This window comes from Microcaecilia unicolor, chromosome 3, assembly GCF_901765095.1.
Source record: "Microcaecilia unicolor chromosome 3, aMicUni1.1, whole genome shotgun sequence".
In the NCBI taxonomy this organism is placed as follows: domain Eukaryota; kingdom Metazoa; phylum Chordata; class Amphibia; order Gymnophiona; family Siphonopidae; genus Microcaecilia; species Microcaecilia unicolor.
In genome coordinates, this window is record NC_044033.1 from 201,907,563 (window position 1) to 201,921,158 (window position 13,596).

Genomic DNA, 13,596 nt, shown 5'->3' on the forward strand with positions numbered 1-13,596 from the left:
CTCCTTACCTCCTCCTAGAGGACACTTCCAGTAATACAGATCACAGAAAAGCAGACCCTGTCTTTCAATGCTGCTACTTTTTTTGCACATGGACCTCCGTGTAATTTTATGTAGCCTTTCTCTGCAGTAAAACATGCTTGTCATGCAGAAAAATCTTTGCAAAATCAGTCTTGCAAAAGCTATAAGACCCCCTCTAGATTTCACATCCTTTGAGCTCTGACTTGAAACCTGACATTCACGTCCTCGTACCTAAGGATTCTCTGTGCTTATTTATTTTGTTAATTTGTATTTAAATATTTATATCCTGTCAAAATCCTAGGCTGCTCACACAATAACCCCTCATCATCAAAATTACAACACAGTACAAGTCTTATCACTATACACAAACAACATAACAATAATCTTCCCCCGCATTCCCCCCAATCAAAACTAAAACACAGCAATCAAAAACATAAAACGTACCCCAAGCAACTCACAGAGAAGACCAGACTTATCTGCCTCATCCAGCCCCTGTTCTGAAAACCTGCTCAAACAAGTAGTCTTTCGTACTTTTGTGAAAAAAAAAAAAGATTCTGTATCCAGCATGATTCTCACTTTGCTTGAATTCTGTTACTGTCTTTCATGGACCCTGGAATGGGCTGTGCCACTGAGCTGCAATCCATATGGTATTTTACCCAATATAGGGTCAGTAATTAGAGAGCTTGGGGATGGGGGTGAGGCTGGAGATTGTTTTCTTTGGCCCCTCCAAAGAATTCTTGAATTCCACCACCTCTTTTCCTGGAAGTCAGCTCCATGTGGCTGCCATCTTTGTCCATGAATGTATTGACCTATTCCTTATTCTTGATAATTCCCTAATTATCTTCAAGTTTGTTCCCTCAAACTTTAAGTTGTACACATCACGTGTCCTCCTGTACTTCAGAAATTAAGGAACCTGAGGTCCATTCAACCTGAATCCTTTATGTCATATTGTCAACCCTTGTTCCTCTTTCCTTGTCTGCCCAAGTGAAGCTATGAAAGCTGTGCCCCAGCCTGGTTTGGATACTGTAGTCGCTTCACAGGAACACTGTTCTCTAAATCATAACTCCTCTCGCCCCTGGTATCCCCGTGGGCTGAAATTACAGAAAGACAATTGCGTCATCGTGAAAGATCCCATCAGAAATATCACTCCAAAGCCAAATTAAACGCTTAGAAAGACGCTACACAATTTTACATAATCCTCTACTGCTCAAGCAAAAAAGGGATTATTTTCACTCACTAATAGAACGGGACACAACCTCTGCAAGATTGTACAAAACTGTCAACCATTTTAATAACCCTTTACTTGAGTCTTCCCTTTCATCAAATCTTATTAGAGAAAATAAATTACTACCTTAGGAACCTCTCTCCCATGTCACGACTCATCTGCAATATCTCCAGTTATTTCCTCGTCTAGTATTTAGTTTTTATGTATTTTTCTGATCTATATCTTTTATAGCGTTACCCCTGACGCAGCCTTTGGGCGAAACGTGGGGTTGTTTTTTAATAAATATGTTACTGCGTGACCTCCAATTGATATCGTGTACAAGGCATTACACCTTCAGTTTGTGGCTGGTTATGCTTCTCCCTGTGCACTCTGGTATCCCAGTGATTCTGACCACTGCTTTCTTCCGCTGTTTCATTACTATGTGATCATTAGACTTTATTCCATCCCTCTCTTAGTCAGTGCCTTTCACTGCGTACCATTTCCCTGGAATTCTGTTTCCCACCTCCAGCGTGCTATAGTTTTGGGTTTTTTTTGCTTTGAATCTTTGCTGCTTAGTAGTTGACTATATCATCGATTGCTCCTTATTCCTTCTGGCATGTAGAGTGTCCATGCTATTGCAGATCTTAATATCAACTCGAACCAGACAAACCTTTCCTCCTAATCCCTCTGCAACACCACTCATGAAAATATTAAACAGAACTGGTCTTAGGATCAATCATTAAGTGCTCCATTGATCAACCCTCTCTTCGTGGAGGTTGCTCATGTTATCATCACCCTTTGAATCTATTCTAACCCAGGCTGCTTGGTGTATTTATGTCTCCTGAGTGGGACAGTATCAAAGGTTCTTCTGCGATCCAAGTATGCCCCATCCAGTGCTCACCTCTTGATCTACTGTTGTTGTGGATGAAGGCTCATGGCCCTGTGGCTCCAGTAGAGGCCCAATCCCGATTGAGGTTGAAGGCTAGAGGAGCGGAAGAAAGTTGCCTGACCTGTAAGAAAGCTTCCTTGCACCTTGCTCACTGTTAATGTGCAGCAGACCCATGACAGGTCTGAACAGTAATGAGATCCAAGCTCGAGATTTAATTTATTCATTTATCCTTCTTTTTCTTCCGTTTTCCAGGTCATGCAAGATAAAATTATCTGCCTTCCCAACCATATCTCTGCTGATGGTATTGCGGACGTCACATGTGAGGAGTTCACCAAGAGGGCATTTAATGCTTCGAAGCAGACCCCCTCCGACACATCTACCAAGGCAGAAGTACGAGAGATGAATGGACTGAAGAATAATCTGGACATCCAGCAGTATAGCTTCATCAACCAGATGTGCTATGAGACAGCTCTGCATTGGTATGCCAAATACTTCCCCTATTTGGTAGTCATCCACACCCTAATTTTCATGATCTGTGGGAACTTCTGGTTCAAGTTCCCTGGGACCAGTTCTAAAATTGAGCACTTCATCTCCATCCTGGGCAAATGTTTTGACTCTCCATGGACCACTCGGGCCCTTTCTGAGGTCTCTGGGGAGAACCAAGAAAAAGTGAACCAAGACTTGGAAAAGGACTTCAAGCCAAGCATCCTGGAAAACTCAGAGGTCAGCCCCACCAAAGATCCATCCATAGTGCCCGTCCCTGATAAAATTGTAGCAGAGAACTCTACAGCAAGTCTGCTGGACAAAAAAGAAGGGGAGCAGGCAAAAGCCTTGTTTGAGAAAGTAAAGAAGTTCCGCTTGCATGTGGAAGAAGGCGACATCCTCTACTCCATGTACATGAGACAAACAATCCTCAAGGTGTGCCAGTTTCTCTTGATAACTATTTATAATGCAGCTTTGGTTGGGAACATCCATTTCATAGTTCCCTGCAGTGTCAAGATGGAAGACATGACTGGCTATGACAACTTTTGCTGCAACCACACCAAAGCCCACCTCTTCTCCAAGTTGGCCATCTGCTACATCTGCTTCCTAGGAGTCTATGGTCTCACCTGTTTTTACACCCTCTATTGGCTTTTCCATCGGCCCTTGAAAGAATACTCATTTAAGATTGTGAGAGAGGAAACGGGCATCAGTGACATTCCAGATGTGAAGAATGACTTTGCTTTTATGCTCTACCTAATTGACCAGTATGACTCCCTGTACTCCAAGCGTTTTGCTGTCTTCCTGTCTGAAGTCAGTGAGAACAAGCTGATGCAACTAAACCTGAACCACGAATGGACGGTGGATAAGCTCAGACAGAAGCTCCAGAAGAACCCACAGAACCGGCTGGAGCTCCATTTGTTTAAGCTGTCAGGTCTCCCAGACACTATCTTTGAAGTGACAGAGATAGAAGCTCTCAAGCTTGAGATGATCACTGATATTACAATCCCACCTATAATTTCCAAATTGGTCAATCTGGAAGAGCTGTCCCTATATAACTGCCCAGTGAAGCTCCAGTATGCCTCTTTGACTTATCTCAGGGATCACCTCAAAGTAGCTAGGATAAAATTTGAGGATATCAGGGAAATCCCACTATGGATTTATAACCTCCGGAGCCTGGAAGAGCTCCATCTTATAGGATTTTTGTCTCAAGATCTCTCCAAGACAATCTCTCTTGAAAGTCTTCGCGAGCTGAAGAACCTCAAAGTCCTGGACCTCAAAAGCAACCTGTCAAAGGTTCCTCCCACCATCACGGATGTGGCTACCCACCTCCAAAAACTCTGCATTCATAATGACGGTACCAAGTTGGTGACACTGAACAACTTGAAGAAGCTTGTCTTCCTCCGGGAGCTGGAGCTGATCCACTGTGAACTGGAGAGGATCCCTCATGCTGTCTTCAGTCTTACTAACCTGCAGCAACTAGACCTCAAGGAGAATTGTCTGAATACCATTGAAGAGATTCTAAGCTTCCAGCATTGCCGGAAATTGACCAGCTTGAAGCTTTGGTGCAACCACATTGCCTACATCCCTGACCATGTCCGGAAGCTCAGAAGTTTGGAGGAACTCTACCTCAACCGGAACAAGATCTTAATTTTGCCTACACAGCTTTTCCTTTGCAACAAGCTAAGACATTTGGACGTATCCAATAACGAAATCCGTGAGATCCCACCAGAGGTTGGAATTCTTCAGTGCCTCCAGTATTTTGCTGTCACTTCCAATTGCATTGAGACATTGCCCATTGAGCTTTTCTTCTGCAGGAAACTGAAAACTTTAAAGCTTGGGAACAACAGACTTACTGTTTTGTCTCCCCGGGTGGCCAATTTGACTTTGTTGACCAAGCTGGAGCTGAAGGGGAACCAACTGGAGGTTTTGCCCTTGGAAATTGGTGAATGCACATCACTCAAGCGCAGTGGACTCATTGTTGAGAACACCCTTTATGACCTATTGCCCTCTGAGCTTCGTGAGCGCATGAGTGAGGAATAAAGTAAAGTAGAGGACCATGAGGCATATTTTCAAAGCACTTTGGGAGGCTAAGTTCCATAGGTTTCTATGGAACTTTGGGAGGCTAAGTGCTTTGAAAATGAGCCTCCATGTGTCCTACAGCACTGAACTATATACCAAATGACCAAAGGTGAAAAAAAGCAAACAAACCCCAACGCACCTTCCTGTAGGCAAGGACCACTCAGTATTACAGGGCATTTGTTTTTTAAATTGTATTTATCAGTAATGGTGATACGTTTTATACAGGTTTCACTGGAACTAGTTAGTGTACTGGAAACCCCACTTATTTAATATCAGATCTACATTGTTTTATGGCTAGGAGAAAATTGACGCTGTGCTACTCTTGTATTGAGCTTGTCCATGTTGTCCACTGGACATAGCCTTGTTGGTGGATTTCACCCTTCTTACTCAAAATCATAATGCAATGTTTTTAGTCTGTCTTTGCCCCCTCCGTTTGTTCAGTTACTCTTGTCTGGCCATACCATTAGTCTTCAGAGCAGGGTTGTCCAACCTCGGTCCTCAAGGGCCACAAGCCAGTCAGGTTTTCAGGATTTCCCCAATGAATATGCATGAGATCTATTGCATGCACTGCCTCCATTGTATGCAGATCTCATGCATGTTCATTAGGGAAATCCTGAAACCCCTACCAACAAAGGCTAAGGCTGGAATACCCCTGCTTTAGAGAGTACCTCCCCAGTCCTACCAAAGTTACTTCTGCAGGGAATCTGTGATATGCTCCCCTTTCTTCCAAGATTTAATGGATTCTGTAGTGCATTCTTATGCTGCCTTAATCAAATAGTACCTCTTTCCCAAAGAAACACAGAGGGGGCTTGGGGGTGACCCAACTGTGCATATTAATTTCTTAGTAGTTCAAAATTAATTACATTCAGGTAACATAGGTAACTCCTTCTTCCCTTACAATCTAAGTTTGTAATTGAGTTAATGGAGGGTTAAGTGACATGCCCAAGATCCCAAGCAGCCACAATAACATTTGAACCCTGGCTTCCCTGCTTCTCAGCCTTTAGCCTATTATAGCTGTGGTGGAATAATGAGGGTCTCTCATAAGACATCTAGAAAGGCAAGAGTGAGCCTGGTCTTCCAGTATGGCCTAATAACTGAGATCAGTGCAATGGCATTTAAATCAACTGGAGGCCATCTCTGCAGGCCTTCTTGCACCAATGTGCCATCTTTGACTTCAGCCACGAGGACGCTCCGGCTTAATCTGTGCAACAACCAGGCAGTGCTTGCCTTTGACTTGAGCACATCGTGATCTGGTTGCTCTATGTGTACACCACATATCGCAGGAGATCTAAGGCCAACTTAAAGTCAATGATGCAGACTGTTAAGGAAAGCAAAGGTGTTGGGTCTGGGAAGCTCTTATAGTCAAAGCTTGGGCTTTCATGGACACATAAGTCTGTTCTCTCCCAGCACAGATGCAGGGAGTTGTAGTTCTGGCTTTTCTAGGGGAAAACAGCACTGAAACTCAGATGTATAAGTCCATGCATGAAGTAAGAGAAGACCACCATCACATCAGCCCATTTTGTTGACTTTTGAGTTAGTAACCCTACTCCCAAGCCCATGGTCACTCAGCATACCACATTGGCTCCAGAGAGGGCTAGAAAAAGTCACAACAGTATGTATAGCACATATCTCCCAGTGATGGTATCATCAGGCATCACTGCTAGCCCATGATGAATGAGGTGGCCAAAAAGCAATTCCTCCTATCTTGTGACTGGAGGGAATAAGCTTAGTATAGCTGGATCTCACTTATTTGCATTTCATCAACCTGCTGGGCAGGGCCGCCGAGAGACTAGGCCCGGGGCAAGGGCACCCTGCTGCCGCCCCCCCCCCCCCCCCCCGTCGCTCCCCCCACCGCTGCTGCCCTCTGTCGCTCCCCCGCCGCTGCAGTCCTCTGTCGCTCCCCCGCCGCTGCAGTCCCCAGTCTCACCTACCTGCCTGCCTCCATGGCTCCGGGCCCCCTGCATTCGAAGCGGCAGTCGCAGATCTCCTCTCTTCTGGCCTTCCCTCCCTGTGTCCCGCCCTTGTCTGATGTAACTTCCTGGTTTCCGCAAGGGCGGGACACAGGGAGGGAAGGCCAGAAGAGAGGAGATCTGTGACTGCCGCTTCGAATGCAAGGGGCCCGGAGCCATAGAGGCAGGCAGGTGAGACCGGGGACTTCAGCGCTGGCGGCCTGACCCTGGCGTGGGGCCCCCCTTAGAGGCCCAGGCCCGGGGAATTTTGTCCCCCCTGCCCCCCCCTCGGTGGTCCTGCTGCTGGGAGAAAGCTTGGTTTAGTAGCTGTGTAACAAAGTGACCTTGCCAAAGATCTCCTTATTGAGACGAAATGACTAACAAGTCATTTTGTGGGAAACTGAAGTGTAGAGGGATGCCTGTGTGGTGATGTTCTGTGCCTTTCTAGCAAAATTGCTCAGGGAGCAGAAGCAGGGCAGTGGTGACTATCACTCCAGGAAAGCTTCTGCTGGTGGGCTTGGGGACCCCCGCCAGCCAAACCAGCAGTCTTTGGGGGCCTGTACCCAAATTTTGGAGGGCCCCCATGGCTACACCACTGGTTTTGACTGGTTAAAATCTTTTTTTTACATGCTTGGGTAATGCAGTGTGAAAACAGAATGCAAAGCTCAGGCTGTGTTTTATTTTTATGGGAATTGACTACATTGGTTAAGTAATGGGGCCGAGAATAGAGAAGATTTCTGTGTAATAACAAAAAAATGAAAAGTTTGTTATACAGCTCAATAAGGAAAAAAGTTCCAGTATTCCAGCTTAAGAACTGGGTCTTCCTGAGACCATCACTCTGACATCATTGGACAGCTGCTACATTGTTGGTTAGATTCTGGTCCAAACTTGCACTACACCGAGAGAAATCTGCAAAAGAAAACGAAGAAAAGGTGCTTTTCTAGTCTTCCTTGCCACAAATGAATAGTCACAGTTGATGCTATATAACTTTCAGATAAAGCTCTGAATCAATAATGGAGATGTTTGCACCCAAACCACTTACAAAGCAAGCAACTACAGCAGGGCTCCTTTTACCAAGGGATGCTAATGGATTTAGCACATGTACTCAATGCTAAGAAGCCCATTTTATTCCTATGGGCATCTTAGCATTTACTGTGTACTAAATCCATTAGCACACCTTAATAAATGGAGCCTTAACTCACAATTCTTGAGGTTAAAGGGTTGCAATTATAACTGTTAGAGACATGCATAGAGTCATACAAACAGAAGACAAGTTTGTTAAAAACCACACACTGCCATGTTTTGACAGCTGCTATTATAGGTTTATTGTTTTATAAGTACAATTAAACAAGTTCTTATATTTACATAGCTTATCAAAGAAAGAAATTTCAGGAAAAAACATAAGTGAGAGAAACATCAGTGACATCCCTGTTGCCTTAGGCTTCTTGCAATCTTATAATCCCACCACACAAGAGCTGAGCTGCTCAGATGTGTTCATAATCCCTTCCTTCCTTCTCAGAGAACCTGCTGTCCACCGCCTTAGATGAATCTAAAAGAGTTAATAAATCCAATCAGACATAAAACCTATAGTTCTGATCGAGTGATTGTACGCCAGATGCTTTTCAGATCTTCAAACAAGATGAGTAGGGCAAGAGTGGTTACAGGATACAGAGTCGCCTCCACTGTAAAGAGGAGATACATTAATAAACATGAGCACACGCTTCTCATCTAACTTTCATTGGCTTTTCACGTTTCTGCCTCTAACAGTCTAGACAAGGAGCCCTGCTCTTAGCTGCTGCTCTCCGACAAGCTCGTATACTAGTGCGTTGGTTCCCTAACCTGGTCCTGGAGGCACCCCAGCCAGTCGGGTTTTCAGGATACCCACAATGAATATTCATGAGATAGATCTACTTGGCCAGTGGATCTCACTCAAAGGTTGCAGAAAACACAGCTCCTGATTAACTAGCAGGCAACACTGGAAGAGGAGGCCAGACTCTTTGTCAGAGAATGTGGTAAAGGCGGTTAGCTTAGCGGAGTTTAAAAAAGGTTTGGATAGCTTATTAAAGGAAAGTCCATAGACCATTATTAAATGGACTTGGGGAAAAATCCACTATTTCTGGGGTAAGCAGTATATAAAATGTTTTGTACTGTTTTGGGATCTTTGCCAGGTATTTATAACCTGGATTGGCCACTGTTGGAAACAGGATGCTGGGCTTGATTGACCTTTGGTCTGTCCCAGTATGGCAATACTTATGTAGGTTCTCTCTATTATGTAGATAGTTCCCACCCAGCACCTAAAGATGCCTACCTTGTTCTGAAGGATATTGTTCTCTCCCCCCCATTTCTCATAGTGCAGAAGCTCTAGATCATATTACACGTGACCAGACAGGTTACCAAGTGCACATCACATGAAGTGTCATTTTAAATACACTTTACACTCCCCCCCACCCATGTTCATACAGCCCTTCTGCAACACAAATATCTTCCTCTGAATAGCATCTCTTATGGTGTTCTGCTTCTTAGCAAGTCATGAATCTATCCATTTGAGCTTCACCTATTACCATCTTACCTGTACTGGCAGCAAGGTTTGCCAGCTATTCCTCAGACTAAGTGGACACCTGAAGGGGGAGGTCATCCCTACCTTTGAAGGCTAGGCTGAGAGGTCACTGTACCTTCTGAAGCAGAGGACAAGAGAGGAGTTATAATGACATGCAGAAGTTTTGTAGGTGGTACTGGGGCTAAGACTTTAGGGAGGGAAGCAACACTGCAACTCAACAGCCAAGAGAAGTTGGAGGCAGGCCGGGTGAGAAATATTCTATCCTTATTTATTTATTTCAGTACATTTATACCCCGCCTTTTGCCACAGTGTTGCGGCCCCAAAGCGGCTTACAATGAACTTATTAAAAATAAATAAAAACAAATACAGTGCAGTTACATTTTAGTAAATTAGAGTGGGAAAACAGGGAAGGAAGGGGAAAAAGAAAGGGAGACAGAGAAGACCGATGAAAGTCCAGCAAAATGATGCCCATTCCGGACTGCTGCAGGGCCCAGGTGTTACAAATGAAGCTGGAGACAGGCATCCACGGCGACGGAGTCATCAGAGCAGGGAACAAGATGGCGGACCAACGGTCATCCTCCGCAGCCTCAACCATCGTCGGAGCACTCACCAGAGGAATTAGTCCCTAACCCTCCAGTGTATGATCAGGAAAACACACACTTCTCTATCACAGTGAATACCTTTTCTCTCCCCCACACTGTCTGTACAACAAGGCTGTTCTGCAAGATCTCACTCAAGACAGCTGCACAGGAGAGAATATTCACACTGTGTAAGTGAGATTGACTGTGTTACTTGCATAGTCATAGCATCTTCTCCACTCTGAAATCAAATACAGAAACACAACTTTTAGAGCTCAGACAAGTACCAAAATGATAACAGGAAGAAAAATCTTTTAAGTGACACTTAAACATACTGGAGAATAAAAACTTACCAAGTGCCATAGAAAGAAAGGCTACATCAAATAAAAGGATAAAAGTCAGAGCTGGTGGTCTGTAAAACTTTCCAACCCTACTAATCTATGTTTTCTTGGTAAATATTATACAAGTGATAGAGTCTGTGATGAGCCTTCTTTCATTTTACAGGTTTTATATCAGAACATTATTCTGCAAGATTTAAAGCATGCAAGCAAATCACACACAGGTATAAATTCAAGCCAAAGCAATCCCGCTTTCATAACCTGGGAACTGAATGACTGGAGCAGCTGATTCTTGAACACCTGGAAAGACAAAAATAAGAAGAAAAACAAGAGAAAATCAGTAAAACACATCTCCAGTACCTCTCAAAATAATACAACCATGTTACCTAAAGCAGCCCACCATCCAGTCCTGCTACCAGTGACAGGGTTTATAAAACACTGCCCTTCATCTGAGTCTGGGCCACCTTAAGAACACCGCCCCTGCCCTGGGAGGAAGTGAGCCAGGAGGGGTGGAGGCAATACCTGGGAGTTTAAAAGACAGGGCCAATGTGAGATTAAGGAGGTCTAGACCACAAAGAATGGACGTCTAAGGCTAGTCTGAGCCCGGCCCACTTTAAGAGCACCCAACCCTGCCCTGGGAGGAAGTGAGCCAGGAGGGGAGGAGGCAATACCTGGGAGTTTAAAAAAACAGGGCCAATGTGAGATTAAGGAGGTCTAGAGCAGAAAGACTGGAAGTCTAAGGCTAGGCGCTGTAACCTGGCTGAGGTAAGCTAATCTTTACTTCTTGTTAAGACTTGTAAGTCTTGCAGAGGGTCAGTCCTGAGTTTTAGAAGACCAGAGTATTTTCAGGCTGCGTTTGAGGTAGAATAGCCACACAGACTACTTGGTCTGCTAGCAAGTGGCTACCTGTCATTGGGGGTTAAGGGCTCCTATCTGTTTTCTAGCTTTTTATTTATTTAAGAGAGGTTAACATTAAAAACAGACTTATATTTTGCTATATACCTTTCAGTTCAATGTGGATCAGACATTTAAAAAAAACAAACACTTGTTAGCCCCAGGAATAACAGAGAGAGAATATCCCTAAACTACACATTCTATTATTATTAATTACATTTGTACCCCGCGCTTTCCCACACATAGCAGGTTCAATGCGGCTTACATAGTAAATAGAATTACAAAGTCTTGAAGGAGAATGTTACAAGTCGTAGTAAACATAGTAGTAGTGGGGTTTTGAGGATATGTAAATTGATCATGGAGAGGTAAACAAAGATAGGATGAGCAAAAGGAGAAGAGATTGGGAGGGGTAAGGAGTAGGAAGGATGGAGAGGAAAAGATTGAGGAATGAGCATAAGGAGATTGTGAGACATGGTCAAAGGTATAATAATCGTTGGGGCAGGAATCATATGGGTGGGTTTAAAAAGTTAAGTTGGGTCATTAGGTTAAGCTTTCTTGAAGAGATTGGTCTTCAACATTTTTCTGAATGGTAGATGGTCGTTGATTGTTCGGATGGATCTTGGCAGAGTGTTCCAAAGCTGGCTGCCCAAAAAGGGGAAACTGGATGCATAGGAGGTCTTGTATTTAATACATTTGCAGTTGGGAAGGTGTAAATTGAGGTAAGTACGAGAAGACGATGATCTATTTCTGTTCAGCATGATTTAACACAAACTTTTTAAATAAGTTTTGATCTGCTTATGGAACAAGGAGTGGAGAAGTGACCTAGTGGTTAGAGCACTGGTCTTGCAATCCAGAGGTGGCCAGTTGAAATCCCACTGCTGCTCCTTGTGATCTTGGGCAAGTCACTTAACCCTCCATTGCCTCAGGTATTAAAAAAAAAAAAAAAAAAGAACTTAGATTGTGAGCCCTCCTGGGACAGAGAAATATCCAGAGTACCTGAATGTAACACACCTTGAGCTTCTACTCAAAAAGGTGTGAACAAAATCTAAATAAATAAACTATAGGAGAATTTAGGTTTCAAGAAACCTTTAATAGCTCTATCGAACCAAACCACTTGATATGAGGGTGTTTATTAATCTAGTTCTTCTCATAGTTTTTAGAGAAGAAAAAGTAACTGCTGGGTGTTGATTACCTTAGCTCCCAGACTTAAACATTTTTACAGGCTTTGAAGGGAAAGATGGGAACTGTGAATCTTCCATTCCCCCCCCCCCCCCCCACCCCATTGATGCACTCCCTTTCTTATATCACTAAACTCCTTGTTATAGCTTTCTGATATCCCTACAGACCTTTTAATCTTTCTTTCTATACCTATAGCTACCCCTACAGACCTATCTCGGGCACCCCCTATGCCACTTTCTCAGAAGCCTTTGTCGGACTAGGTTCATCCCACGCTCTGACTGTGCTCCTGAAACCACTCCCCTTCGCTCTTTACATATATTTCCACACCGCCAATGACCCAGACACTGTTTATAGTAGAACTTGATACAGACTTTACTAACAAAAGGTCAAGGGCAGTTTACAAACACTTTAGTTCTAGGTTTACAAACCATTTAATTCTAGGCAAAATAGAAAGGCACTCCAGCTTAAACAGGAAAGAATACACATGCAAGCAAATGGTAAAAAAAAAAAAAAAGGGGGGGGAGGGAGTATAGTCCCAAGAAGGCTGAAGGTGGAAGCAGGTGAGTGCTAGGTGATGGGGAGATCAAATGCTTGCTGGGAAAATAGGTGGGTTTTTTTTTTTTTTTTTTTTTTTACTAGTGTGTTAAATCTGGGTAAGGAAAGCTCTGCTCTAATATTAGGCGGAAGACTATTCCAGATTCTCAGTGCCAGGCAGAACCAGTGCCACCCCTCCCACACCCTCTGCACGTGAGGTATAAGCCCCTTCTCCCAAACCTCAGCCATCTCACTCACAGACAACCCTCCTGTGGAGGAATAACCTTAAAGTTAGTAAAGCAGCTGGAGATCTAGGGGAACTGGGTTTCCCAGTGCAGCTCCTTGTCACACTGGGCAAGTCACTTAACCCTCCATTGCCCCAGGTGCAATACCTAGACTGTGAGCAGCTCAGGGTCACAGAAAGTTAACTGTACTGTATATGTAGCACAGAATGACATCTTTCTTTTCCTGTCTTAAGTATGACATACATTCCTACATATATTCTCCCTACCCACCACAGCAAAACCCCTGCCTTCCCCCCCCTCCTGCAATGTTACCCCAGATACATCTTTCCACAAATACCCCTCTCTCCCGTTCCCTGAGTGGAACTGTCCTGTTTCCTCCCAGTCCCCACTGCCCTGGAAGAGATGGGATTGTAGGGATCCATCTTTATTTTTCAATCCAGTCTTTGAGGCTGTGCCGTTCCCTGCCTGCACCACTATCAGAGGAGCAACAGGCACATCTAGGGGGCAGTACCAGAGCCTGAACAAGTGGCTTAATGGATTTAAAAACAGAGATTTGGGGTGAGAAAATGAGAAATATGCTGGCCTACAGCCCCTGCTGAGACACTTTCAGGCCAGTTACAGGAGTTTCTCACAGCAGTGGAATCGAGGA

At 44.1% G+C, this 13,596-nt stretch overlaps 1 protein-coding gene across 1 annotated transcript in view; it reads left to right on the forward strand.

Moving 5' to 3' along the window:
* Positions 1 to 13,596, forward strand: part of LOC115464326 — a 96,234-nt gene that overhangs the window by 33,401 nt on the left and 49,237 nt on the right. Inside the window, exon 5 of the mRNA XM_030194715.1 lies at positions 2,364 to 4,631. Within this exon, the coding sequence (XP_030050575.1) occupies positions 2,364 to 4,631 (2,268 nt within the window). The remainder of the gene's footprint in view (positions 1 to 2,363; positions 4,632 to 13,596) is intronic.